Source organism: Heterodontus francisci, chromosome 16 (assembly GCF_036365525.1).
Source record: "Heterodontus francisci isolate sHetFra1 chromosome 16, sHetFra1.hap1, whole genome shotgun sequence".
NCBI classification, from domain to species: Eukaryota; Metazoa; Chordata; class Chondrichthyes; order Heterodontiformes; family Heterodontidae; genus Heterodontus; species Heterodontus francisci.
In genome coordinates this window covers 102,030,824-102,058,197 of record NC_090386.1, presented here as the reverse complement: position 1 = coordinate 102,058,197, position 27,374 = coordinate 102,030,824, and the positions used below count along the sequence as shown (strand labels likewise).

The 27,374-nt window shown below is 44.7% G+C and overlaps 1 protein-coding gene across 1 annotated transcript in view; it reads right to left on the bottom strand.

The window, feature by feature from the left end:
* The window catches only part of LOC137378420 (myosin-7-like), a 199,645-nt gene that overhangs the window by 152,363 nt on the left and 19,908 nt on the right, over positions 1 to 27,374 (bottom strand). Inside the window, exons 6-10 of the mRNA XM_068048747.1 lie at positions 24,822 to 24,918; positions 24,478 to 24,501; positions 18,041 to 18,133; positions 17,717 to 17,780; positions 16,203 to 16,301 (exon numbers count right to left, since the gene is read on the bottom strand). Coding sequence (XP_067904848.1) covers positions 16,203 to 16,301; positions 17,717 to 17,780; positions 18,041 to 18,133; positions 24,478 to 24,501; positions 24,822 to 24,918 — 377 coding nt within the window. The remainder of the gene's footprint in view (positions 1 to 16,202; positions 16,302 to 17,716; positions 17,781 to 18,040; positions 18,134 to 24,477; positions 24,502 to 24,821; positions 24,919 to 27,374) is intronic.

Sequence of the window (27,374 nt, the reverse complement as noted above, 5' to 3'; positions counted from 1 at the left end):
AAAGAGTGCGGAGAGTGGGGAGAGGCTTCATTGAAAAGAGGGCGGAGAGCAGGGAGAGGCTTCATTGAAAAGAGTGCGGAGAGTGGGGAGAGGATTCATTGAAAAGAGGACAGAGAGTGGGGAGAGGATTCATTGAAAAGAGGGCGGAGAGCAGGGAGAGACTTCATTGAAAAGAATACGGAGAGCGGGGAGAGGCTTCATTGAAAAGAGGACGGAGAGCAGGGAGAGACTTCATTGAAAAGAGAGCGGAGAGCGGGGAGAGGCTTCATTGAAAAGAGGGCGGAGAGCGGGGAGAGGCTTCATTGAAAAGAATACGGAGAGCGGGGAGAGGCTTCATTGAAAAGAGGACGGAGAGCAGGGAGAGACTTCATTGAAAAGAGAGCGGAGAGCGGGGAGAGGCTTCATTGAAAAGAGGACAGAGAGTGGGGAGAGGATTCATTGAAAAGAGGGCGGAGAGCAGGGAGAGACTTCATTGAAAAGAATACGGAGAGCAGGGAGAGGCTTCATTGAAAAGAGTGCGGAGAGTGGGGAGAGGATTCATTGAAAAGAGGACAGAGAGTGGGGAGAGGATTCATTGAAAAGAGGGCGGAGAGCAGGGAGAGACTTCATTGAAAAGAATACGGAGAGCGGGGAGAGGCTTCATTGAAAAGAGGACGGAGAGCAGGGAGAGACTTCATTGAAAAGAGAGCGGAGAGCGGGGAGAGGCTTCATTGAAAAGAGGGCGGAGAGCGGGGAGAGGCTTCATTGAAAAGCGGACGGAGAGCGGGGAGAGGCTTCATTGAAAAGAGGACGGAGAGCAGGGAGAGACTTCATTGAAAAGAGAGCGGAGAGCTGGGAGAGGCTTCATTGAAAAGAGAGCGGAGAGCGGGGAGAGGATTCATTGAAAAGAGAGCGGAGAGCGGGGAGAGGATTCATTGAAAAGAGAGCGGAGAGCGGGGAGAGGATTCATTGAAAAGAGAGCGGAAGGCTGGGAGAGGCTTCATTGACAAGAGAGCGGAGAGCGGGGAGAGGCTTCATTGAAAAGAGCGGAGAGAGTGGGGAGAGGCTTCATTGAAAAGAGCATGGAGAGCGGGGAGAGGATTCATTGAAAAGAAGGCGGAGAGCGGGGAGAGGCTTCATTGAAAAGAAGGCGGAGAGCGGGAAGGGGCGTCATTGAAAAGAGGGTGGAGAGCAGGGAGGGGCTTCATTGAAAAGAGAGCGGAGAGCGGGGAGAGGCTTCATTGAAAAGGGGCGGAGAGCAGGGAGAGAATTCATTGAAAAGGGGCGTAGAGCGGGGAAAGGCTTCATTGAAAAGAGGGCGGAGAGCAGGCTGAGAATTCATTGAAAAGGGGCGTAGAGCGGGGAGAGGCTTCGTTGAAAATAGCTCGGAGAGCAGGGAGAGGCTTCATTGAAAAGAGAGCGGAGAGCAGGTAGAGAATTCATTGAAAAGAGGGCGGAGAGCAGGGAGAGAATTCATTGAAAAGGGGCGGAGAGCAGGGAGAGGCTTCATTGAAAAGAGGGCGGAGAGCGGAGAGAGGCTTCATTGAAAAGAAGGCGAAGAGCGGGAAGGGGCTTCATTGAAAAGAGAGTGGAGAGTGGGGAGAGGCTTCATTGAAAAGAAGGCGGAGAGCGGGAAGGGGCTTCATTGAAAAGAAGGCGGAGAGCGGGGAGAGGCTTCATTGAAAAGAGAGCGGAGAGCTGGGAGAGGCTTCATTGAAAAGAGAGCGGAGAGCTGGGAGAGGCTTCATTGAAAAGAGAGCGGAGAGCGGGGAGAGGATTCATTGAAAAGAAGGCGGAGAGTGGGGAGAGGCTTCATTGAAAAGAGCATGGAGAGCGGGGAGAGGATTCATTGAAAATAGAGCGGAGAGCTGAGAGAGGCTTCATTGAAAAGAGAGCGGAAGGCTGGGAGAGGCTTCATTGACAAGAGAGTGGAGAGCGGGGTGAGGCTTCATTGAAAAGAGCATGGAGAGCGGGGAGAGGCTTCATTGAAAAGAGCATGGAGAGCGGGGAGAGGATTCATTGAAAAGAAGGCGGAGAGCGGGGACAGGCTTCATTGAAAAGAAGGCAGAGAGCGGGAAGGGGCTTCATTGAAAAGAGAGCGGAGAGCGGGGAGAGGCTTCATTGAAAAGAGGGCGGAGAGCGGGAAGGGGCGTCATTGAAAAGAGGGCGGAGAGTGCGGGGTGAGGCTTCATTGAAAAGAGCGGAGAGAGCGGGGAGAGGCTTCATTGAAAAGAGTGCGGAGAGCAGGGAGAGGCTTCATTGAAAAGAGTGCGGAGAGTGGGGAGAGGCTTCATTGAAAAGAGGGCGGAGAGCAGGGAGAGGTTTCATTGAAAAGAGTGCGGAGAGTGGGGAGAGGCTTCATTGAAAAGAGGGCGGAGAGCAGGGAGAGGCTTCATTGAAAAGAGTGCGGAGAGTGGGGAGAGGATTCATTGAAAAGAGGACAGAGAGTGGGGAGAGGATTCATTGAAAAGAGGGCGGAGAGCAGGGAGAGACTTCATTGAAAAGAATACGGAGAGCGGGGAGAGGCTTCATTGAAAAGAGGACGGAGAGCAGGGAGAGACTTCATTGAAAAGAGAGCGGAGAGCGGGGAGAGGCTTCATTGAAAAGAGGGCGGAGAGCGGGGAGAGGCTTCATTGAAAAGCGGACGGAGAGCGGGGAGAGGCTTCATTGAAAAGAGGACGGAGAGCAGGGAGAGACTTCATTGAAAAGAGAGCGGAGAGCGGGGAGAGGCTTCATTGAAAAGAGTGCGGAGAGCAGGGAGAGGCTTCATTGAAAAGAGGGCGCAGAACAGGGAGAGGCTTCATTGAAAAGAGTGCGGAGAGCAGGGAGAGGCTGCATTGAAAAGAGGGCAGAGAGCGGGGAGAGGCTTCATTGAAAAGAAGGCGTAGAGCTGGGAGAGGCTTCATTGAAAAGAGGGCGCAGAACAGGGAGAGGCTTCATTGAAAAGAGGGCAGAGAGCGGGGTGAGGCTTCATTGAAAAGATGACGTAGAGCAGGGAGAGGCTTCATTGAAAATAGGGCGGAGAGCAGGGAGAGGCTTCATTGAAAAGAGGGCGCAGAACAGGGAGAGGCTTCATTGAAAAGAGGGCGGAGAGCAGGGAGAGTCTATCCTCTGTCCTCTATCCTATCCGATCCTCTGTTCAGTGGAATGACCCTTCAAAGAAAATCAAGTTTGACATCACAGGCAAGGAGATAGGTGATTGGTTGGGAAAGAAGCTACCTGTTAGGTGAGTATCTGGTCAGTCATTAAGGTCCATTCTAATCCTAATGTTTAAAATAGTAAAGGAAGTAGTGGTAAGCTTAATAAAATATTTAAAAAAGGAAAATTAAAATAAATAATTGAGTAAAATAATTAAGTCGTTAATTAAAACACATTAAGGATGGCAGGACAGGTGATGTGTCATGGCTGCAGCATGTGGGAGCTCCTGGATGCCAGTGTGATCCAGGGTAAACACGTCTGCAGTAAGTGTTTGCGGCTCGAAGAGCTTCGGCTCAGAGTCATTGAACTGGAGGCCGAGCTGCAGACACTGTGACATATCAGAGAAGGGGAAATTTACCTGGACATTTTGTACCAGGAGGTGGTCACACCCCTTATGTTAGGGTCTTCTGATTTGGTCAGTGTTCAGGGACAGGAGAGTGTGGCTGCAGCTGAGGCAGGTAAGGGGACCCAGAGGACAAGAGTGCAGGATCCTCAGCCTTTGCGATTGTCCAACAGGTTTGAGGATCTTTCAGCTTGTTTGGATGAGAGAGGGGGCTGCAGGGTGGATGAGCAACCTGACCATGGCACCAGGGTACAGGAAGCTATTCCAAGTGGAGGGAGAAAAAAGGAAAGTAGTGGTAGCAGGGGACAGTATAGTTAGGGGGATTGACACTGTTCTCTGCAGCAAAGAGCGAGAGTCCAGACGGCTATGGTGCCTGCCCAGTGCCAGGGTTCAGGACATCTGCTCAGGGCTGGAGAGAAACTTACAGTGGGAGGGGGAGGATCCAGTCGTCGTGGTCCATGTATCAATGACATAGGCAGGACAAGGAAAGAGGTTCTGCACAGTCAGTATGAGGAACTAGGCACCAAATTAAGAAACAGAACCTCAAAGGTAATAATCTCTGGATTATTCGCTGAGCCACATGCAAATTGGTATAGGGTAAATAAGATTAGAGAAATTAATGTGTGGTTCAAAGACTGGTGTGGTAGAAGTGGGTTCCGGTTCGTGGGGAAAGTGGGGGCTGTATCGTTGGGAATGTCTACACCTGAACTGTGCTGGGGCCGGTGTTCCAGTGAGTCGCATAACTGTGGAAGTGGAAAGGGTTTTAAACTGAATAGTGGGGGCAAGGGTTCAAATTTAGGAAGATATGGTAAATGAAGGAGTAGAGACAAGGCAAGAGAGAAAGGTGGGAAATGATAAACAGGCTGTGACAGGAAGGGACAGAGTGTACAAATCTAAGAGTTAATCAACAGATAAGGTTAGAGTTTACAACAATAATAAAAGGACAAAACTAAAGGCTCTGTATCTGAATGCATGTAGCATTCGAAACAAAACAGATGAACTGAGAGTGCAAATAGAAATAAATAAGTATGATCTGATGGCCATTACAGAGACATGGCTGCAGGATGACATAGATTGGGACCTGGGTACGTGGCATTAGAGAGATACAGCACCAAAACAGGCCCTTCGGCCCACCGAGTCTGTGCTGACCAACAACCACCCATTTATACTAACCCTACATTAACCCCATATTCCCACCACTCACCTACACTAGGGGCAATTTACAATGGCCAATTTACCTATCAACCTGCAAGTCTGGGCTGTGGGAGGAAACTGGAGCATCCGGCGGAAACCCACACAGACATATGGAGAACTCGCAAACTCCGCACAGGCAGTACCTGGAACTGAACCCGGGTCACTTGAGCTGTGAGGCTGCAGTGCTAACCACTGCGCCACTGTGCCACCCATTTAGGAAGGACAGGAAGCTAGGAAAAGGTGGAAGGGTAGCTCTGTTAATTAATGATGGTATTAGCACAATAGAAAGGGATGACCTAAGTTCAGGAAACCAGGATGTAGAAGCGGTTTGGGTAGAGATGAGAAATCATAAAGGCAAGAAGTCACTTGTGGGAATGGTGTACAGGCCACCTAACATTAACCACACTGTAGGACAGGGTATAAAGGAAGAAATAATGGCAGTGTGTCAGAAAGGTACAGCGATAATTATGGGGGATTTTAACCTATATATAGACTGGAAAAATCAGATGGGCAGAGGTAGACTGGATGAGGAGTATAAAGAATGTTTTCAGGATAATTTCTTGGAACAGTACGTTCTGGAGCCAATCAGAGAGCAGGCTATACTAGACCTGGTATTGTGCAATGAGATAGGATTAATTAATGACCTCATAGTGAAGGTGCCCCTAGGCAGCAGCGATCATAATTTGATTGAATTTTACATTCAGTTTGAGGGAGATAAGAGTGGGTTCAAGACCAGTTTTTTAAACTTAAATAAGGGCAATTATGAGGGCATGAAAGCAGAGCTAGCTAAAGTGAACTGGCAAATCAGGTTAAGGGACAGGTCAATAGAGATGCATTGACAGACATTTAAGGGGATATTTCAGAATACACAGAATAGATACATTCCAATGGGAAAGAAAAATTCCAAGGAGGAGACCCACCTTCCGTGGTTAACTAAAACAGTTAAAGAGAGTATCAAACTTAAAGTAAAAGCCTATAATTGTGCAAAGATGGGAGTCAGGTCAGAAGATTGGACAGAATATAAAAAACAGTGAAGATTGACTAAAAGATTGATAAGGAAGGTAAAATTAAAGTACGAGAGAAAGCTAGCTAGAAATATAAAGACAGATAGTAAGCATTTCTATAGATATTTAAAAAAGAGAGTTAACAAAGTGAGCATTGGTCCTATAGAAAGTGTGTCTGGGGAATTAATAATGGATAATAAGGAGATGGCACATGAATTGAATAGATATTTTGCATCGGTCTTCACCAATGAGGATACAAGTAACATCCCAGTTTTAGCTGTAAGTCAGGAAATGGAAGGGAGGGAGGAACTCAAGAAAATTACAATCACCAGGGAAGTGGTACTGAACAAATTGTTGGAGCTGTGGGCTGCAAGTCCCTGGGTGCTGATGGACTTCATCCTAGGGTGTTAAAAGAAGTGGCTAGTGAGATAGTAGATGCGATAGTTTTAATTTTCCAAAATTCCCTATTCAGGGAAGGTTCTGGTAGACTGGAAAATAGTGAATGTAACTCCTTTATTCAAAAAGGCGGGGGGTGGGGGGACAGAAAGCAGGAAACTACAGGCCAGTTAGCTTAACCTCTGTCTTAGGGAAAATGTCGGAATCTATTATTAAAGATGTTATAGCAGGGCATTTGAAAAATTGAAGGTAATCAGGCAGAATCAATATGATTTTGTTAAAGGGAAATCATGTTTAACCAATTTATTGGAGTTCTTTGAGGGAGTTACATGTACTGTGGATGAAGAGGAACCAGTGGATGTATTGTGCTTGGATTTCCAGAAGGCAGTTGAAAAGAAGCCACATCGAAGGTTATTGCAGAAAATAAAAGCTCATGGTGTTGTGGGTAACATATTGGCATGGATAGAAGATTGGCAAGCTAACGGGAAACAGAGAGTAGGCATAAATGGGTCATTTTCTGGTTGGCAAGAGGTAATGAGTGGTGTGCCACAGGGATCAGTACTGGGGCATCAACTTTTTACAACTTATATAAATGACTTAGATGAAGGGTATGTTTGCTAAATTTGCTGATGACACAAAGATAGGTAGGAAAGTAGGTTGTGAAGAGGAGGGGGGCGACAAAGGGATATAGAAAGGTTAAGTGAGTGGGCAAGAATCTGGCAAATGGAGTATAATGTGGGAAAATGCGAAGTTGTCCATTTTGACAGGATGAACAACAAAGAAGCTTAGAGTCATCGAGTCAAAGAGTTATACAGCACAGAAACAGGTCCTTCGGCCCATCGTGTCTGTGCCGGCCATCCAGCACCTATCTATTATAATCCCATATTCCAGCACTTGGCCCGTAGCCTTGTATGCTATGGCATTTCAAGTTCTCATCTAAATACTTCTTAAATGTTGTGAGGGTTCCTGCCTCTACCACCTCTTCAGGCAGTGCGTTCCAGATTCCAACCACCCGCTGGGTGAAAATTTTTTCCTCAAATCCCTCCTAAACCTCCTGCCCCTTATCCTAAATCTATGCCCCCTGGTTCTTGACCCCTCCGCTAAAGGAAAAAGTTTAGATTAGAGATACAGCACTGAAACAGGCCCTTCGGCCCACCGAGTCTGTGCCGAACATCAACCACCCATTTATACTAATCCTACACTAATCCCATATTCCTACCAAACATCCCCACCTGTCTCTATATTTCCCTACCACCTACCTATACTAGTGACAATTTATAATGGCCAATTTACCTATCAACCTGCAAGTCTTTTGGCTTGTGGGAGGAAACCAGAGCACCCGGAGAAAACCCACGCAGACACAGGGAGAACTTGCAAACTCCACACAGGCAGTACCCGGAATCAAACCCAGGTCCCTGGAGCTGTGAGGCTGCGGTGCTAACCACTGCGCCACTGTGCCGCCCTCTCTTCCCATCTAACCTATCAATGCCCCTCATAATTTTGTATATCTCAATCATGTCCCCCCTTAGCCTTCTCTGCTCCAAGGAAAACAACCCCAGCCTATCCAGTCTCTCTTCAAAGCTGAAATGCTGCAGCCCAGGCAACATCCTGGTGAATCTCCTCTGCACCCTCTCCAGTACAATCACATCCTTCCTATAGTGTGGTGCCCAGAACTGTACACAGTACTCCAGCTGTGACCTAACTAGTGTTTTATACAGCTCCATCAAAATCTCCCTGCTGTTATAATCTATGTCTCGGCTAATAAAGGCAAGTATCCCATATGCCTTCTTAACCACCTTATCTACCTGTGCTGCTTCCTTCAGTGATCTATGGACAAATACACCAAGGTCCCTCTGACCTTCTGTATTTCCTAGGGTCCTACCATCCAGTGTATATTCCCTTGCCTTGTCAGTCCTCCCAAAATGCATCACCTCACACTTCTCAGGATTAAATTCCATTTGCCACAGCTCTGCCCATGTTACCAGCCCATCTATATCTCCCTGTAATCTAAGGATTTCCTCCTCACTATTTACGACACCACCAATTTTCGTGTCATCTGCGAACTTACTGATCATACCTCCTATATTCACGTCTAAATCATTAATGTACACTACAAACAGCAAGGGTCCCAGCACCGATCCCTGTGGTACACCACTGGTCACAGGCTTCCACTCACAAAAAACAACCCTCGACCATTACCCTCTGCCTCCTGCCACTAACCCAATTTTGGATCCAATTTGCCAAATTGTCCTGGATCCCATGGGATCTTACCTTCTTAACCAATCTCCCATGCGGGACCTTATCAAAAGCCTTACTGAAGTCCATGTATACTATAATCAACTGCTTTACCCTCATCTACACATCGAATTACCTCCTCGAAAAATTCAATCAGGTTTGTTAGACACGATCTCCCCCTGACAAAGCCATGCTGACTATCCCTGATTAATCCCTGCCTCTCCAAGTGGAGATTAACCCTGTTCCTCAGAATTTTTTCCAATATTTTCCCAACCACTGATGTTAGACTCACTGGCCTGTAATTACCTGGTTTATCCCTACTACCCTTCTTGAATAATGGTACCACATTCACTGTCCTCCAGTCCTCTGGCACCTCTCCTGTGATCAGACAGGATTTGAAAATTTGTGTCAGAGCCCCTGCTATCTCCTCCCTTGCCTCACATAACAGCCTGGGATACATCTCATCTGGGCCTGAGGATTTATCCATTTTTAAGCCCGCTAAAACAGCTAATATTTCCTCCCTTTCAATGCTAATATGTTCAAGTATATCACAATCCCCCTCCCTGATCTCTACACCTATATCGTCCTTCTCCATAGTGAACACAGATGAAAAGTAATGATTTAAAACCTCACCTATGTCCTCTGGCTCCACACACAGATTGCCACTTTGGTCCCTAATGGGCCCTACTCTTTCCCTGGTTATCCTCTTGCCCTTAAAATACTTATAAAATGCCTTGGGATTTTCCTTTATCTTGCCCGCCAGTGTTTTTTCACGTCCCCTCTTTGCTCTCCTAATTACTTTTTTAAGTGCCACCCTACACTTTCTATACTCCTCTGGGGCCTCCGCTGTTTTCAGTGCTTGGGATCTGCCATCAGCCTCCTTTTTTTTCGTGATCCAATCCTCTATATCCCTTGACATCCAGGGTTCCCTGGACTTGTTGGTCATACCCTTCACCTTAACGGGAACATGTTGGCTCTGAACTCTCACAATTTCCTCTTTGAATGACTCCCACTGATCTGATGTCGACTTTCCTACAAGTAGCTGCTCCCAGTCCACTTTGGCCAGATCCTGTTTTATCATATTGAAATCGGCCTTCCCCCAATTCAGTACCTTTATTTCTGGTCCATCTTTGTCCTTTTTCATAACTACCTTAAATCTTATAGAGTTATGGTCACTATCCCCGAAATGCTCCCCCACTAACATTCCCACCACTTGTCCAGCTTCATTCCCTCAGATTAGGTCCAGTACTGCCCCTTCTCTTGTAGGACTTTCTACATACTGACTCAAAAAGCTCTCCTATATGCATTTTAAGAATTCTGCCCCCTTTAAGCCTTTTGCACTAAGACTGTCCTAGTTAATATTAGGTAAGTTGAAATCCCCGACTATTATTACTCTATTATTTTTTCGCGTCTCTGAGACTTGCCTACATACCTGCTCCTCTATCTCTCCCTGACAGTTTGGAGGCCTGTAGTACACTCCCAGCCAAGTGATTGCCCCCTTTTTGTTTTTAAGTTCTATCCAAATGGCCTCTTTTGGATAGAATGATCTCCTTACTGCAGTAATTGACTCCTTGATCAACAGTGCAATACCGCCTCCTCTTTTACCCCCTCCCCTGTCACGCCTGAAGATTCTATACTCTGGAATATTGAGCTGCCAGTCCTGCCCCTCCCTCAACCATGTTTCTGTGACAGCAACAATATCATAATCCCATGTGTTAATCAATGCCCTCAATTCATCTGCCTTACTAGTAAGACTCCTTGCATTAAAATAGATACAATCCAGCCTTGCATTTTTCCCTTGTGCCTTACCAGGTCTATATTTGCTCTGCCTTCCAGGCAGACTCACTTTCTGTTCTATATCACCCCCTACTGTACCTCCACTCTGTATCCCATCTCCCTGCCAAATTAGTTTAAATCCCCCCCAACAAAACTAGCAAATCTCCCAGCGAGGATGTTGGTCCCGTTCCGGTTCAGGTGCAACCCGTCCAACTTGTACAGGTCCCACCTTTGCCAGAAACAGACCCAGTGATCCAGGAAACTAAAGCCCTCCCTCCTGCACCATCTCCTCAACCACGCAGTCATCTGCTCTATCCTCCTATTTCTAAACTCACTAGCACATGGCACCGGGAGTAATCCAGAGATTACAACCTTTGAGGTGCTGCCTTTTAATCTGCTACCTCGCTCCCTAAATACTTGTTGCAGGACCTCATCCCTTTTTTTACCTATGTCATTGGTACCAATGTGTACCACGACCTCTGGCTGCTCACCCTCCCCCTTCAGAATGTCCTGCAGCCGCTCCGTGACATCCTTGACCCGAGCACCAGGGAGGCAACATACCATCCTGGAGTCAGGTTTGTGGCCACAGAAATGCCTATCTGCATCCCTTACGATCGAATCCCCTATCACTATAGCTCTTCCACTCCAGGAAATTAGAGATGTATGCGATAAAGGAACATCTGTAATTATGGGTGACTTTAATCTGCATATAGCTTAGGCAAATCAAATTAGTCACAATACCATAGAGGAGGAGTTCTTGGAGTGTATACGGGATGGTTTTCTGGACCAATATTTTGAGGAACCAACTAGAGAACAGGCCATCCTAGACTGGGTATTGTGTAATGAGAGAGGAATAATTGACAATCTCGTGGTGCGAGACCCCTTGGGGACGAGCGACCATAATACGATAGAATTCTTCATCAAGTTGGAGAGCGACGTAGTTGATTCTGAGACAAGGATCCTGAGTCATAGTAAAGGAAACTACAAAGGTATGAGGCACGAGTTGGCCATGACAGATTGGGAAATGTTACTTAAAGGGATGATGGTGGATAGGCAATGTCAAACATTTAAAGAGCACATGGATGAACTGCAACAATTGTTTATCCCTGTCTGGCGCAAAAGTAAAACGGGGAAGGTAGCTAAATCATGACTTACAAGGGAAATTAGAGATAGCATTCGATCCAAGGAAAAGGCATATAAATTTGCCAGAAAAAACAACAGACCTGAGGATTGGGAGCAGTTGAGAATTCAGCAAAGGTGGACCAAGGGATTGATTAAGAAGGGGAAAATAGAGTACGAGAGCAAGCTTGCGGGGAACAGAAAAACTGACTGTAAAAGTTTCTATAGGTATGTGAAGAGAAAAAGATTGGTGAAGACAAATGTAGGTCCCTTACAGTCAAAAACATGGGAATTTATTATGGGGAACAAAGAAATGGCTGACCAACTAAATGCATACTTTGGTTCTGTCTTCACAAAGGAGGACACAAATATCATACCAGAAATGCTGGGGAACACAGGGTTTAGTGAGAGGGAGGAACTGAAGGAAATCAGTATTAGTAGAGAAATGGTGTTGGGGAAATTGATGGGATTGAAGGCCGATAAATCCCCAGGACCTGATGGTCTGCATCCCAGAGTACTTAAGGAAGTGGCCCTAGAAATAGTGGATGCATTGGTGGTCATCTTCCAAGATTCTATAGAGTCTGGAACAGTTCCCACAGATTGGAGGGTCGCTAATGTAACCCCACTATTTAAAAAGGGAGGTAGAGAGAAAACAGGGAATTATAGAGCAGTCAGCCTGACGCCGGTAATGGGGAAAATTCTAGAGTCCATTGTCAAAGATTTTATAGCAGAGCACTTGGAGAACAGTGGTAGAATCAGACAGAGTCAGCATGGATTTACGAAAGGGAAATCATGCTTGACTAATCTATTAGAATTCTTCGAGGATGTAACTAGTAGAGTTGATGAGGGGGAGCCAGTGGATGTGGTTTATTTGAACTTTCAGAAGGCTTTCGACAAAGTCTCACATAAGAGATTAACGTGTAAAATTAAAGCGCATGGGATTGGGGGTAATGTATTGCGATGGATAGAAAATTGGTTTGGGGGACAGGAAACAAAGAGTAGGGATAAATGTTTTTTTTTTGAATGGCAGGCAGTGACTAGTGGGGTACCGCAGGGATCGGTGTTGGGACCCCAGCTATTCACAATATATATTAATGATTTAGATGAGGGAACTAAATGTAATATCTCCAAATTTGCAGATGACACAAAACTGGATGGGAGGGCGAGTTGTGAGGAGGATGCAGAGAGGCTTCAGGGTGATTTGGACAAGTTGAGTGAGTGGGCTAATGCATGGCAGATGCAGTATAATGTGGATAAATGTGAGGTTATCCACTTTGGTAGCAAAAACAGGAAGGCAGATTATTATCTGAACGGCTATAAACTGAGAGAGGAGAATATGCAGTGAGACCTGGGTGTTCTCGTACACTAGTCGCTGAAGGTAAGCATGCAGGTGCAACAGGCAGTAAAAAAGGGCAAATGGTATGTTGGCCTTCATAGCGAGAGGATTCGAGTACAGAAGCAGGAATGTCTTGTTGCAATCATACAGGGCCTTGGTGAGGCCACACCTGGAATATTGTGTGCAGTTTTGGTCTCCTTATCTGAGGAAGGATGTTCTTGCTATAGAGGGAGTGCAGCAAAGGTTTACCAGACTGATTCCTGGGATGGCAGGACTGACATAAGAGGAGAGATTGAGTTGGTTAGGATTATATTCGCTGGAGTTCAGAAGAGTGAGGGGGAATCTCATAGAAACCTATATAATTCTAACAGGACTTGACAGGGTAGATGCAGGAAGGATGTTCCCGATGGTGGGGGTGTCCAGAACCAGGGGTCATAGTCTAAGGATACGGGGTAAACCTTTCAGGACTGAGATGAGGAGAAATTTCTTCACCCAGAGAGTGGTGAGCCTGTGGAATTCACTGCCACAGAAAACAGTTGAGGCCAAAACATTGTATGTTTTCAAAAAGGAGTTAGATATAGCTCTTGGGGCGAAAGGGATCAAAGGATATGGGGCAAATGCCGGAACAGGTTACTGAGCTGGATGATCAGCCATGATCATAATGAATGGCGGAGCAGGCTCGAAGGGCTGAATGGCCTACTCCTGCTCCTATTTTAGAATTAGAATTAGAATTAGAACATTACAGCGCAGTACAGGCCCTTCGGCCCTCGATGTTGCGCCGACCTGTGAAACCATCTGACCTACACTATTCCATTTTCATCCATATGTCTATCCAATGACCACTTAAATGCCCTTAAAGTTGGCGAATCTACTACTGCTGCAGGCAGGGCATTCCACGCCCTTACTACTCTCTGAGAAAAGAAACTACCTCTGACATCTGTCCTATATCTATCACCCCTCAACTTGAAGCTCTGTCCCCTCGTGTTTGCCATCACCATCCGAGGAAAAAGACGCTCACTATCCACCCTATCTAACCCTCTGATTATCTTATATGCCTCTATTAAGTCACCTCTCCTCCTCCTTCTCTCCAACGAAAACAACCTCAAGTCCCTCAGCCTTTCCTCATAAGACCTTCCCTCCATACCAGGCAACATCCTAGTAAATCTCCTCTGCACCCTTTCCATAGCTTCCACATCCTTCCTATAATGCGGTGACCAGAACTGCACGCAATACTCCAGGTGCAGTCTCACCACAGTTTTGTACAACTGCAGCATGACCTCGTGGCTCCGAAACTCGATCCCCCTACTAATAAAAGCTAACACACCATATGCCTTCTTAACAGCCCTATTAACCTGGGTAGCAACCTTCAGGGATTTTCTATGTTTTCTCCCCTACTGTGCAGCAGAGCCATCCTTGGTGCCACAGACCTGGCTGTTGCTGCTTTCTCCTGGGAGGCTATCCCCCCCAACAATATCCATAACGGTATATCTGTTTGAGAGGGGTTGGTCACAGGGGACTCCTGCACTACCTGCCTTCGCCTACTACTCTGCCTGGTGGTCACCCGTCCCTTTTCTGCCTGTGCAGCCATTACCTGCGGTGTGACCACCTCACTAAACGTGCTATCCACGATGTCCTCAGCATCGCGGACGCTCCACAGTGAATCCACCCACAGCTCCAGCTCTGTAATGCGGGTAGTCAGTAGCTGCAGATGGATACACTTCCTGCACACATGGTCATCAGGGACACTGGAAGTGTCCCTGATTTCCCACATTGCGCAGGAGGAGCATATCAGGGGGCTGAGCTCTCCTGTCATGACTTACCTTTAGATTAATTAGTTACACCCTTTCAAAAATATTAGTTACACAAGGGGCCTTGTTCTACTCCAAACATGACCCACAACAATCTAAAGTCCTTAATAAATTACATCAATTTAAAAAAAACACCCTTTACAACTACTCACTTTATCACTTGAGATTTTTTTTAAAACTTTCCCCTTTTTAAGCAATTTAAATGCACTAACAGCTGTTACTCACCCAACCAATCACCTTGCCGAATTCCCATGATGTCACTGTAAGTTTTTTTCCTCTAAATGGTGAGAGATTGCAGTGCTCGGAGATGCAGAGGGATCTGGGTGTCCTCGTGCATGTTTCGCAAAAGATTAGTATGCAGGTTCAGCAAGTAATTAGGAAAGCTAATAGAATGTTATTGTTTATTGCGAGGGGAATTGAATACAAAAGTAGGGAGGTTTTGCTTCAGCTATACAGGGCATTGGTGAGACCACATCTGGAGTACTGTGTACATGTAAATGCATTGGAAGCAATTCAGAGAAGGTTTACTTGACTAATACCTGGAATAGGCAGGTTGTCTTATGAGGAAAGATTGGACAGGCTCGGCTTGTATCCGCTGAAATTTGGAAGAGAAAGAGGCGACTTGATTGAATCATCTAAGATCCTGAGGGGTCTTGACAGGGTGGATGTGGAAAGGATGTTTCCCCTTGTGGGAGAATCTAGAACCCAGGGGTCACTGTTTAAAAATAAGGGGTCACCCATTTAAGACAGAGATGGGGAGAAATTTTTCTCAGTCATGAGTCTTTGGAATTCTCTTCCTCAAAAGGTGGTGGAATCAGATCTTTGAATATTTTTAAGGCAGAGGTAGATAGATTCTTGATAAGCAAGGGGGTGGAAGGTTATCGGAGGTAGGTGGAAATGTGGAGTAATCAGTTCATCCATTAACTTATTCAATGCCGGAGCAGGCTTGAAGGGCCGAGTGGCCTACTCCTGCTCCTAATTCGTATGTTCGTATGTACCCTATTAACAATGTAATAATTGTTAACAACAGCCAGTGAACTTTTTGACAGAAAGTGAACAAGTAAAGTGTGGAGCCTCATTCCTTCAAGTTGTGAATTGCTGTTGGAGATTTTTTAAATATCGGATTTTTAATTTTTAATTATTTTTTACTTTTCCCTTCTGTCTCTTTCCTCTCTCTTTTAATCCAATCTTTCTTTTCCTCTTTTTATTTCTCTTTTGAACCCAATTTAACTATAATTTACCCTAATTTTCAGTCCTTACACTGTTTATCCTGAAACCTCCTTGGTCAAGGAGATGACTCTTGGTTCCATCATACACTGAAGTCCCAGATACCCTGATGCCATCACTGTGCCATTATCAGCTCACCCTCCCAGCAACGTCCAGGGCAAAAAAATGTCAAACCTAAATGTGCGATTGTTAGTTTAACTAACACACAGCCTCCAGCCATATTTTGCTGAGTAACTGGTCACAGGCAGGATTGAAGATCCTCAGCCAAGTGGCCATTCCTCAGTATCAGGTTGGGCAGTGAGTACTGGCACAATATTTAACCCTAGTTACCCATTTCTCAATGGGGATAGCAGGATGGTGAGAAGGGGCAGTTACAGGAGCCGGTTAACTTTATCACTCACTTGAGGCCACTTTGATGTCTCAAGCAAGAGTTAACCCTAGGGCCCCCTAGTCTGTGTGCCTCAGTACCACTTACACCCATTAAGAGTCAGGAGCGCTGGCAAATTATGAGACTGGAAAATCCTTTTCAATTTTGAAATACAGAGTTGTTTTGGGAGAAGCGTTAACTTGTGACTGTTCACACTCACCAAACAGCTCGGGCTTTTTGCCAGAGAAAATCTGGTAATAAATGTGGTAACTCCTTTCACCAGGCTGCTGGAAGATTACTCTAGATTTTTCTAGGAGATCTGAAAGTCAAAGGTTAGAATTATTACAGATCATCAGGTTTCATGCAGCCCAAATGCTTATGGTCTGAAGTGTGTGGAACACAATTAAACTGGACTTTGAAGAAAGGATTGTGGAGCATGAAGTTGCTGCTAAGACTGAGACTTGCTGTGGAGATACGCTTTGATTGAAGGGAACAGATCAGACCTATTCATGAGTGTAGGTCTATAATAGAGTCACAATTCAGCTCTTCTCTTCAGAGGAAGTATGGGGTTTGAGCATAAGTTAATCTTGTTTGGAGTTACAATTTACATTTTTATGGCTCCTAATTTTGGTCTCATCCACAAGTGGAAACATTTTCTCTCCATCTACCCTATTGAACCCTTTTCTAATTGTAACGACCCCTAGTAGATGACCCCTCAGTCTTCTCCTTTCTAGAGAAAAAGTCCCAATCTGCTGAGTTTTTCCCGATAGGTATACTTTCTCAGTGGTCTGATTTCGACTCTTATTTCCAAGCGTTGGAGATGTCAACGGAGGAACTGAAAATGGCCAAATTTGGGAAATGTGTTATTCAGCTTACGACTATATGGGACTTTTGAATTTCCCTGTGCCAAACAATGCAAACAGTTCCAAGATTTTTCCTATGTCATATCCAGGTAGAGCACAGCCAATCACAGAGTAAAGCTCTCTCCACTCTGCCCAATCCAAATGTACCTTAAGCCAAACTCAAGAAGACCCTTCCCTAATATTTTAATGTGGTTAGTTTTTACTTCTAATGGCTCTCAGCTTTGTGGCTTTGCTGACAGAGGTTGTCAGTTTAGTATTAGATTGGAGGAGTTATTTGCTGATTCTGTGCTAACTCTGAAGTGTTTGGGATTGTTCCAGACGGGTTCCATACAGAAGCCTTAAACCCAGTAGAAAGAGACTTCCATCTCATCAGTCTGGCTGCCATTGTGCACTGGATTGAGTGTTGCAGACTGGTACATTCCAAGGTCCAGGACTACGTGCTGAGGGACGCACTAAAGCTTGGGGCAGCCGCAGCAAAGGCTCAATGGGGAAAGACCACAGTGTAAGGACCTCCCGCCATACTGAACCAAGGGGCTGGAACCCGTGTAAAACCCCTCGGGCTGGATGCAGCAAAATGTTTTTTACTATGTAATGCCAATGTACATTGCATTTAAAATGGAATGGCACGTCATGTTTCCTTATTGAAGAAATCTGATCTCTATTGTACTTTCCGAAATGTGAAATTTGAACTGTTTTGAACTGTTTTGTAATGTATTTTTGCAATTTTTTATGAATAAAGTATATTTTTTAAAAATAAAAGCCATGGTGCACCGGATATCAGACTGTGCTAACTTGTTGCAACACCCACCAAACCCCCCTCCACCCCCTGGCCTGTGTCGAAACACTGCAGCAAAGTGGTCCCTACACTTACAGATGTCGATATCAGCTGATGCCAGTTTCCCTGTAGGACCAAAGTGGATCCGAATAAACTTCCCCTGCAGAAAAATAAGAGAAAAGATTCCTCACTATGACATTACTTAAATCAGAGAGTGAGACCAATTCATTCAATGCAGAATGCTTGGAGATGTTTAGATATGATCAGGTACCAAATTATCATCAATCTTTGTCTTTATTTCCTGTTTTGTAATTAGGCTTTTCAAATTGTACAATATCTTGTCTGGTATCAACTATTCAATTATTGCTTAATATGTGGTCAATTATGAGAGAGAAGATGCACGTGTGATTAATTACTTACAAAACGGGAAGAGTTGTCATTTCTTAAGGTCTTGGCGTTACCAAAAGCCTCCATCGCAGGGTTTGCCTCAATGATCTGGTCCTCTAGAGTACCCTAGGAATTGAATAAATGCAGTATGAGGGCGACCTGTGTAAATGAGCCCGAGTCCTCACTTAAATTAATCATTTACTCTTCAGGAAATAGCCCACAACCTCATCCCTTTCTCATAGGCCACTTCCACCTACTTAACCTACCCATTCCCTCATCCAGTTACTTTGAGCTTGTGTCTACTTTAGTAGATTCCCACTTAAGTTATTCCACAGGTCGGTGACCTTTATCTTTTAGACTTCTGTCTGACTTACCATCTTTACTCTTATAAATTCCCAATTTCTAACTTGGTGCCTCTTGGTATTCACCAGCGTGAATAATTAATTCAGATTAATTTCACCAATTTCATTCAGAATCTTGCTGCAGTGTCTGGACATGATCAGGGATTGGATCACAATCTGAGGGTTGAGGTCATGTTTGAAGAGTTGAAGCTGCAAATTGGGGCTTGAGGTTGAGGTCATGTTCAGGAGTTGAAGTTGAGGTCACGATAGGCCATGATTGTCAGGGAAGCGCGAGCTGCTGGTTTTAATGTGGTGTTTGGGATTCATGATGCTCCCAGCTACGCATTCAAGAAAGTAGATTTTAAAACTCACCTTGTTGTTTGGCCTGTAGCTGCCCTTTTAAGGACACCCTGTTTGACCCCAGGTAGACCTTGTTTTCTTTAGTGTTCTCACTGCCTCAGTGCAAACAATCTTGCAGTGGATCCCTGACAGGTGTTGGGCCCCTCATTTCCAAAGTCAAAAGGCATTTACCACCTGTTTCACACCTGGGCCCTGCAGATTCATCTTTTGGCTGTTACTAATATGGTGGGCGACATATATTCAGGCTGTAATGAGTGTGCATTTCCTGTCCAATGACTTGGAACTTAGGAGGCCATTTAAGAAATGTTGAGGTCAGCACATTATCAAGTTCTGTGCTCAATTCTACAAGAAAAGACTTTGGGTCATTAAGAAAGATACAGAGAAGAACAACAGATTAATCCCAAATGTAAAGGTGATGATCAATGCCAACATTCGAGCCACACATGTGCCAGGGAATGACCATCTCAACAAGAGAGAATCTAACCATCTCCCCTTGATGTTCAATAGCATCACCATCACTGAATCCCCCACTATCAACATCCTGGGGGTCACCATTGACCAGAAACTGAACTGGACCAGCCATATAAATGGTATGGCTACAAGAGCAGATCAGAGGCTAGAAATCCGGCGGTGAGTAACTCACCTCCTGACTCCCCAAAGCCTGTCCACCATCTACAAGGCACAAGTCAGGAGTGTGATGGAATACTCTCCACTTGCCTGGATGGGTGCAGCTCCAACAACACTCAAGAAGCTCGACACCATCCAGAACCAAGCCGCCTGCTTGATTGGCACCCCATCCTCAAACATTCACTCCCTTTACCACCGACACACAGTGGCAACATTGCAAGATGCACTGCAACAACTCACCAAGGTTCCTTCAACAGTAGAGATCCATGACCTCTACCACCTAGAAGGATAAGGGCAGCAGATGCATGGGAACACCACCACCTGCAAGTTCCCCTCCAAGCCACACACCATCCTGACTTGGAACTATATCGCCGTTCTTTCACTGTCGCTGGGTCAAATTCCTGGGACTCACTTCCTATCAGCACTGTGGGTCTACCTACCCCACATGGACTGCAGCGGTTCAAGAAGGCAGCTCACCACCACCTTCTCAAGGGAAATTAGGGATGGGCAATAAATGCTGGCCTAGCCAGCGACACTCACATCTCCTGAACGAATAAAAAAACGATTGGAGAAATTCAAGCTGTACAGACTAGAAAGAAAGCCATAGAACCATAGAAAAGTTACAGCACAGAAAGAGGCCATTCAGCCTATCGTGTCTGCACCTGCTGAAAAAACTAACCGCCCAATCTAATCCCACCTTCCAGCACCTGGTCAGTAGCCTTGAAGGTTACAGCACTTCAGGTGCAGATCCAGGTACCTGCTAAATGAGTTGAGGGTTTCTGCCTCCACCACTGATCCGGGCTGCAAATTCCAGACACCCACCACCCTCTGGCTGAAAGAGTTTTTCCTCATGTCCCCTCTAATCCTTCTACCAATCACCTTAAATCTGTGCTCCCGGTAATTGACCTCTCCGCTAGGGGAAACAGATCCTCCCTATCTACTCGATCTAGGCCTCTCATAATTTTGTACACCTCAATTAAGTCACCCTTCAGCCTCCTCTGTTCTAAGGAAAACAACTCAACCTATCCAATCTTTCCTCATAGCTGCAACTTTCAAGCCCTGGCAACATTTTTGTAAATCTCCTCTGTACTCTCTCCAGAGCAATTATGTCCTTCCTGTAATGTGGTGACCAGAACTGTACACAGTACTCCCAACTGTGGCCTAACCAGCATTTTATACAGTTCCAGCATTACATCCCTGCTTTTTTATTCTATACCTCGGTCAATAAAGGAAAGCATTCCATATGCCTTGTTCACCACTTTATCTACCTGTCCTACCACCTTCAGGGACCTGTGGACATGCACTCCAAGGTCTCTCACTTCTTCTACCCCTCTCAATATCCCCCTGTTTATTGTGTATTCCCTCACTTTATTTACCCTCCCGAAATGCATTACCTCACACTTCTCTGAATTGAATTCCATTTGCACTTTTCCGCCCATTCAACCAAACCATTGATATCATTCAGGAGTCTACAGCTATCCTCTTCACTATCAACTACACGGCCAATTTTTGTGTCATCTGCAAATTTCTCAATCATGCCTCCCACATTTAAGTCCAAATCATTAATATATACCACAAACAGCAAGGGACCCAATACTGAGCCCTGTGGAACACCACTGGAAACAGCTTTCCATTCACAAAAACATCCGTCAACTACTACCCTTTGTTTCCTGTCACTGAGCCAATTTAGGATCCAACCTGCCACATTTCCCTGTATCCCATGGGCTTTCATTTTACTGACCAGTCTGCCATGTGGGACCTTGTCAAATGCCTTATTAAAATCCATGTAGACCACATCCACTGCACTACCCTCATCAATCCTCCTTGTTACTTCCACAAAGAATTCGATTAAGTTAGTAAGACAAATCCATGCTGACTATCCCTGATTAATCCATGCCTTTCTAAGTGGCAGTTTATCCTGTCCCTCAAAATTGATTCTAATAATTTACCCACCACCGAGGTCAGACTGACCGGCCTTTAATTATTTGGCCTATCCCTCATACCCTTTTTAAACAATGGTATAGTGTTTGCAGACCTCCAATCGTCTGGTACCTCGCCCGTATCCAGTGAAGATTTAAAGATGATGCTCAGCGCATCTGCTATTTCCTCCCTGGCTTCCTTTAACAACCTGGGATGCAATCCATCTGGCCCTGGTGATTTATCCACTTTCAAGGATGTCAGACCCTCTAGTACTTCCTCTCTCATTATGCTTATCGTATCTAATATTTCACACTCCTCCTCTTTTACTACAATGTCTGCATCATCCCTCTCCTTTGTGAAGACAGAGACAAAAAACTCATTAAGAACCCTGCCCACATCTTCTGCATCCACGCATAAGTTCCCTTATACATCTCTGATAGGTCCTACCCTTTCCTTAGTTACCCTCTTGCTCTTAATGTACTGATAAAGCATCTTTGGGTTTTCCTTGATTTTACCTGCCAATAATTTTTCATGTCCTCTCTTTGCTTTTCTAATTTCCTTTTTTACTTCACCCCCATGCTTTCTATACTCCTCCAGGCTTTCTGAAGTATTAAGTTTTTTATGAATGTCATAAGCTTTTTTTCTGGTTTATCTTACCCTGTAAGCTTCTAGATAACCAGGGAGCTCCAGATTTGGCTTTATCTTTGTGGGGACATGCCTACACTGTGCCTGTAGAATCTCACTCTTGAATGCCTCCCACTGGCTTGCCACTGATTTTCCTTCAAGTAGCTGTATCCAGTCCACTTTCGCCATGTCACCTCTCAGCTTCGTAAAATTTGCCTTTCCCCCAATTTAGAACTTTTACTCCTGTTCCATCTTTGTCCTTTTCCATAATAATGCTAAATCTAACTGTATTATGGTCACTATCTCCAAAATAGTCGCCCACTGTTACTTCATCCACTTGCCCAGCTTCAGTTGCTAAGACTAAATCTAGAATTGCGCCTCCACTCATTGGGCGTGTTACGTGCTGGCTAAAAAAGTTCTCTTGAATGCAGTTCAAGAATTTTGTGCCCTCTATGCCCTTCACACAGTTTGTATCCCAGTTGATATTGGGGTAGTTGAAATCACCAACTATTATTGCCCTATTGTTTTTGCACTCAGAAATTTGCTGACATATTTGTTCCTCTATTTCCCTCTCACTATTTGGGGATCTATAGTACACTCCTAGTAATGTGACTGCCCCTTTTTTATTTCTGAGCTCAACCCATATGGCCTCATTTGATGATTCATTTAGCATATCATCCCTCTTCTTGGCTATAATTGATTCTTTAATCAATAATGCTACCACCCCTCCTTTTTTATCTCCCTCTCTATCCTGCTTGAAAACTCGATATCCATGGATGTTGAGCTGCCATTTTTGCCCCTCTTTTAGCCAAATTTCTGTTATAGCAATGATATCATGTTGCCATGTGTCTATCTGTGCCCTCAGCTCATTGGCTTTATTTACTATACACTTTGCATTTAAATAAATACCCTTTAACACTGCCAAATTCCTGTGCTGCACACTGTTTAACCTTTGCTTCTTCGGACTTTCAGAGTCACTTGCTAATTTTATGAACATAGGAATTAGGATCAGGAGTAGGCCACTCGGCCCTTCGAGCCTGTTCGCTATTCAATAAGTTCATGGCTGAACTGATTACTCCACATTTCCATCTACCCCCAATAACCTTCCACCCCCTTGCTTATCAAGAATCTATCTACCTCTGCCTTAAAAATATTCAAAGACTCTGCTTCCTCTGCCTTTTGAGGAAGAAAATTCCAAAGACTCAAAACCCTCTGAGAGAAAAAATTTCTCCTCATCTTTGTCTTAAATGGGCGACCCCTTATTTTTAAACAGTGACCCCTAGTTCTAGATTCACTCACAAGGGGAAACATCCTTTCCACATCCACCCTGTCAAGACACCTCAGGATCTTACATGTTTCAATCAAGTCGCCTCTTACTCTTCTAAACTCCAGCAGATACAAGCCTAACCTGTCCAACCTTTCCTCATAGGACAACCCGCCCATTCCAGGTATTAGTCTAGTAAACCTTCTCTATACTGCCTCCAACGCAGTTACATCCTTCCTTAAATAAGGAGACCAGTACTGTACACAGTACTCCAGATGTGGTCTCACCAATGCCCTGTATTGCTGAAGCATAACCTACCTACTTTTGTATTCAATTCCCCTTGCAATAAACGATAACATTTTATTAGCTTTCCTAATTACTTGCTGAACCTGCATACTAACCTTTTGTGATTCATGCACTAGGACACCCAGATCCCTCTGCATCTCAGAGCTCTGCAATCTCTCACCATTTAGATAATATGCTTCTTTTTTATTCTTCCTGCCAAAGTGGACAATTTCCCACTTTCCCACATTATACTCCATTTGCCAGGTCTTTGCCCACTCACGAACCTATCTATATCCCTTTATAGCCCCCTTATGACCTTTTCCTATCTTTGTGACATCAGCAAATTTAGCAACCATACCTTCGGTTCCTCCATCCAAGCTATTTATATAAATTGTAAAAAGTTGAGACCCCAGCACAGATCCCTGTGGCACAGCTCTCGTTACATCTTGCCAACCAGAAAATGACCCATTTATGCCTACTCTCTGTTTCCTTTTAGCTAGCCAATCTTCTATCCATGCCAATATGTTAACCCCTACACCATGAGCTTTTATTTTCTGCAATAACCTTTGATGTGGCACCTTATCAAATGCCTTCTGGAAATCTAAGTACAGTACATCCACCGGTTCCCCTTTATCCACAGCACATGTAACTCCCTCAAAGAACTCCAATAAATTGGTTAAACATGATTTCCCTTTCACAAAACCATTTTCTGCCTCCCATTCCCGGCTCTGACTTTTTCCTATTTGAAACTGTCCTCAGGTTCCCATCCGTTCAAGGATATTTCATGTTTTTGACTTTTAAACGTACTTAAGTAAAATCTAGAATTTTACTTCACATTATTTCCGAAAAGTAGACGCAAAAGTATTAAATCTGAGTGGATGGGCTGAAAGGCCTCGTGCTGAGCAGACTAATTTTTATCTACACCTGAAGTGTGGATGTTGTAGGAGCAGGTGGACACTGGCTGCTGTTTGCTCACATTGTGTGGAGATATACAAAGCACAGGTACACAAAGAAATGACACCCAAAAGCAGCAGAGGCAGAAATCTTACCCCAGTCTTTGTGGCTGGTTGAGACTTGGAGGGAAAAGAAAAAGAGAAAAGAATAAATCTGCTGATTAAAACGTTAAACATTTTCCTTCACTGAAAAAAATTAACAATTTTATTTTGAAACATCACAGCAGGACAGATATAAAAAATTATATTTAAAAAGTTTTGTTTTAAAAACATACAAAAAAGGAAAAAGAAACTTTAGGGCAAAAATTATTTACTCAGTAAAGTACAATCTATGTATAAATTACTGCACGTTAAAGCAAACCGGAGGCCAAAATATTTTTTACAGAAAAAGGCAAAAATGCAAAATGAAAAGTGAAGAAGTTTGAAAGAGTTGATCTTACGCCCTTCTTTCCACCTCCTTCGCCCAAGGCAGCAACAATAGCAAAGTATTGAATAACACGTTTAGTGTTGACAGTTTTCCCAGCTCCAGACTCACCACTGGGAATGGACAAAACCCAGGAAAAGAAAAAAGTGAAAAAGTTAAACCCCAAAAAGTAAAAATTAAGCAACAAAATATTCATATAATCATTAAAAATATCATATACAAAAAGAGAGAATCAAGGTTTTTGATGAGATGTGTTATTCTCAGCTTTAAAAAGGATGAACATCTTTATGTGCTGAATGCATTGTGGCATTATAGCCTGCAGACTTGGTTAATGTATTATTAAAATGATTCTAGATTAAATAATCTTGGAAAGTCTGTCTGTCTATCTATTTGGCTCTCTCTGTCTGTCATCTCTCTATCTGTCTGTCTCGCAGTCTGTCTCTATCTGTTGGTCTGCCTGTTTCTCTGCCTGTTTGCCTCTCTGCCTCTGCCTCTCTGTCTGTCTGTCTCTCTGTCTGTCTGTCTCTCTATTTGTTTGTTTGTCTGCTTCTCTGTCTGTCTCCCTATCTCTCTCAGTCTGTCTCTCTCACTGCCTCTCTATCTGTCTCTTTCTCTCTGTCTGTCTGTCTGTCTGTTTCTCTCTCTATCTGTTTGTCTGTCTGCATTTCTGTCTGTCTCCCTTTCTCTCTGTCTGTTAGTCTCTCTGTCTCTGTCTTGGGAGAGGGGAAGGTTGGGAGGCGGGAGGTGTTTGGGAATTGGGATTGATCTTTGGGAATATAGTGGGGTAGGGGAATCATTCCTGCACAACCAGCTCGTTCAGGACAGTATTTAGTTAGCAAACTGCCTTTGTTGCTGATGGACTGTCGCAGTCCCTTTAATGACAATGCAGACTTGGTTTTCTGAATGGAAGCAACACAGGTGCAGTTGTGCTCAAAATGACTCACTTTACATGAAGGCCTCAAACAGGCACCTGGGCCCAACTTACATCAAACTGCCTGAGGCCAGTTCCCGATCATTTCAGTTTTTGAATTGATAGAAGCATAGAAGGTTTTACATAAGAGGTTTAAGGGACAGAAAGAGGCCACTTGGCCCATCGTGCCTGTGCTGGCTGAAAAACGATCCACCTATTCTAATCCCACCTTCCAGCATTTGGTCCGTTGCCCTGCACATTACAGCACTTGAGGTGCATATCCAGACTCCTTTTGAATGAGTTGAGGGTCTCTGCCTCAACTACCCTTTCAGGCAGTGAGTTCCAGACCATGAGCACACTTTGGGTGAAAAGGTTTCTCCTCACCTCCCCTCTAATTTTTCTACCAATCACTTTAAATCTATGTCCCCTCTGACCTCTGTGCTAAGGTGAATAGACCCTTCACCTCCACTCTATCCAGGCCCCTCAAAATGTTGTACATTTCAATCAGATCTCCCCTCAGCCTTCTCTGTTCCAAGGAGAACAACCCCAGCCTATCCAATCTTTCCTCATAGCTGCATTTTTCCAGTCCTGGCAACATCCTCGTAAATCTCCTCTGTACCCTCTCTAGTGCAATTACATCCTTTCTGTAATGAGGTGACCAGAACTGTACACAATACTCAAGTTGTGGCCTAACCAATGAGTTATACAGTTCCAGCATAACCTCCCTGCTCTGATATTCTATACAAAGAACAAAGAACAAAGAACAGTACAGCACAGGAACAGGCTATTCGGCCCTCCAAGCCTGCGCCGATCTTGATGCCTGCCTAAACTAAAACCTTCTGCACTTCCGGGGACCGTATCCCTCTATCCCCATCCTATTTGTGTATTTGTCAAGATGCCTCTTAAACGTCGCTATCGTACCTGCTTCCACCACCTTCCCTGGCAGCAAGTTTCAGGCACTCACCACCCTCTGTGTAAAGAACTTGCCTCGCATATCCCCTCTAAACTTTGCCCCTCTCACCTTAAACCTATGTCCCCTAGTAACTGACTCTTCCACCCTGGGAAAAAGCTTCTGACTATCCACTCTGTCCATGCCACTCATAACTTTGTAAACCTCTATCATGTCGCCCCTCCATCTCAGTCGTTCCAGTGAAAACAATCCGAGTTTTTCCAACCTCTCCTCATAGCTAATGCCCTCCAGACCAGGCAACATCCTGGTAAACCTCTTCTGTACCCTCTCCAAATCCTCCACGTCCTTCTGGTAGTGTGGCAACCAGAATTGCACGCAATATTCTAAGTGTGGCCTAACTAAAGTTCTGTACAGCTGCAGCATGACTTGCCAATTTTTATACTCTATGCCCCGACCGATGAAGGCAAGCATGCCGTATGCCTTCTTGACTACCTTATCCACCTGCGTTGCCACTTTCAGTGACCTGTGGACCTGTACGCCCAGATCGCTCTGCCTGTCAATACTCCTAAGGGTTCTGCCATTTACTGTATTCTTCCCACCTGCATTAGACCTTCCAAAATGCATTACCTCACATTTGTCTGGATTAAACTCCATCTGCCATTTCTCCGCCCAAGTCTCCAACCGATCTATATCCTGCTGTATCCTCTGTCAATCCTCAATACTATCCGCAACTCCACCAATACCTCGGC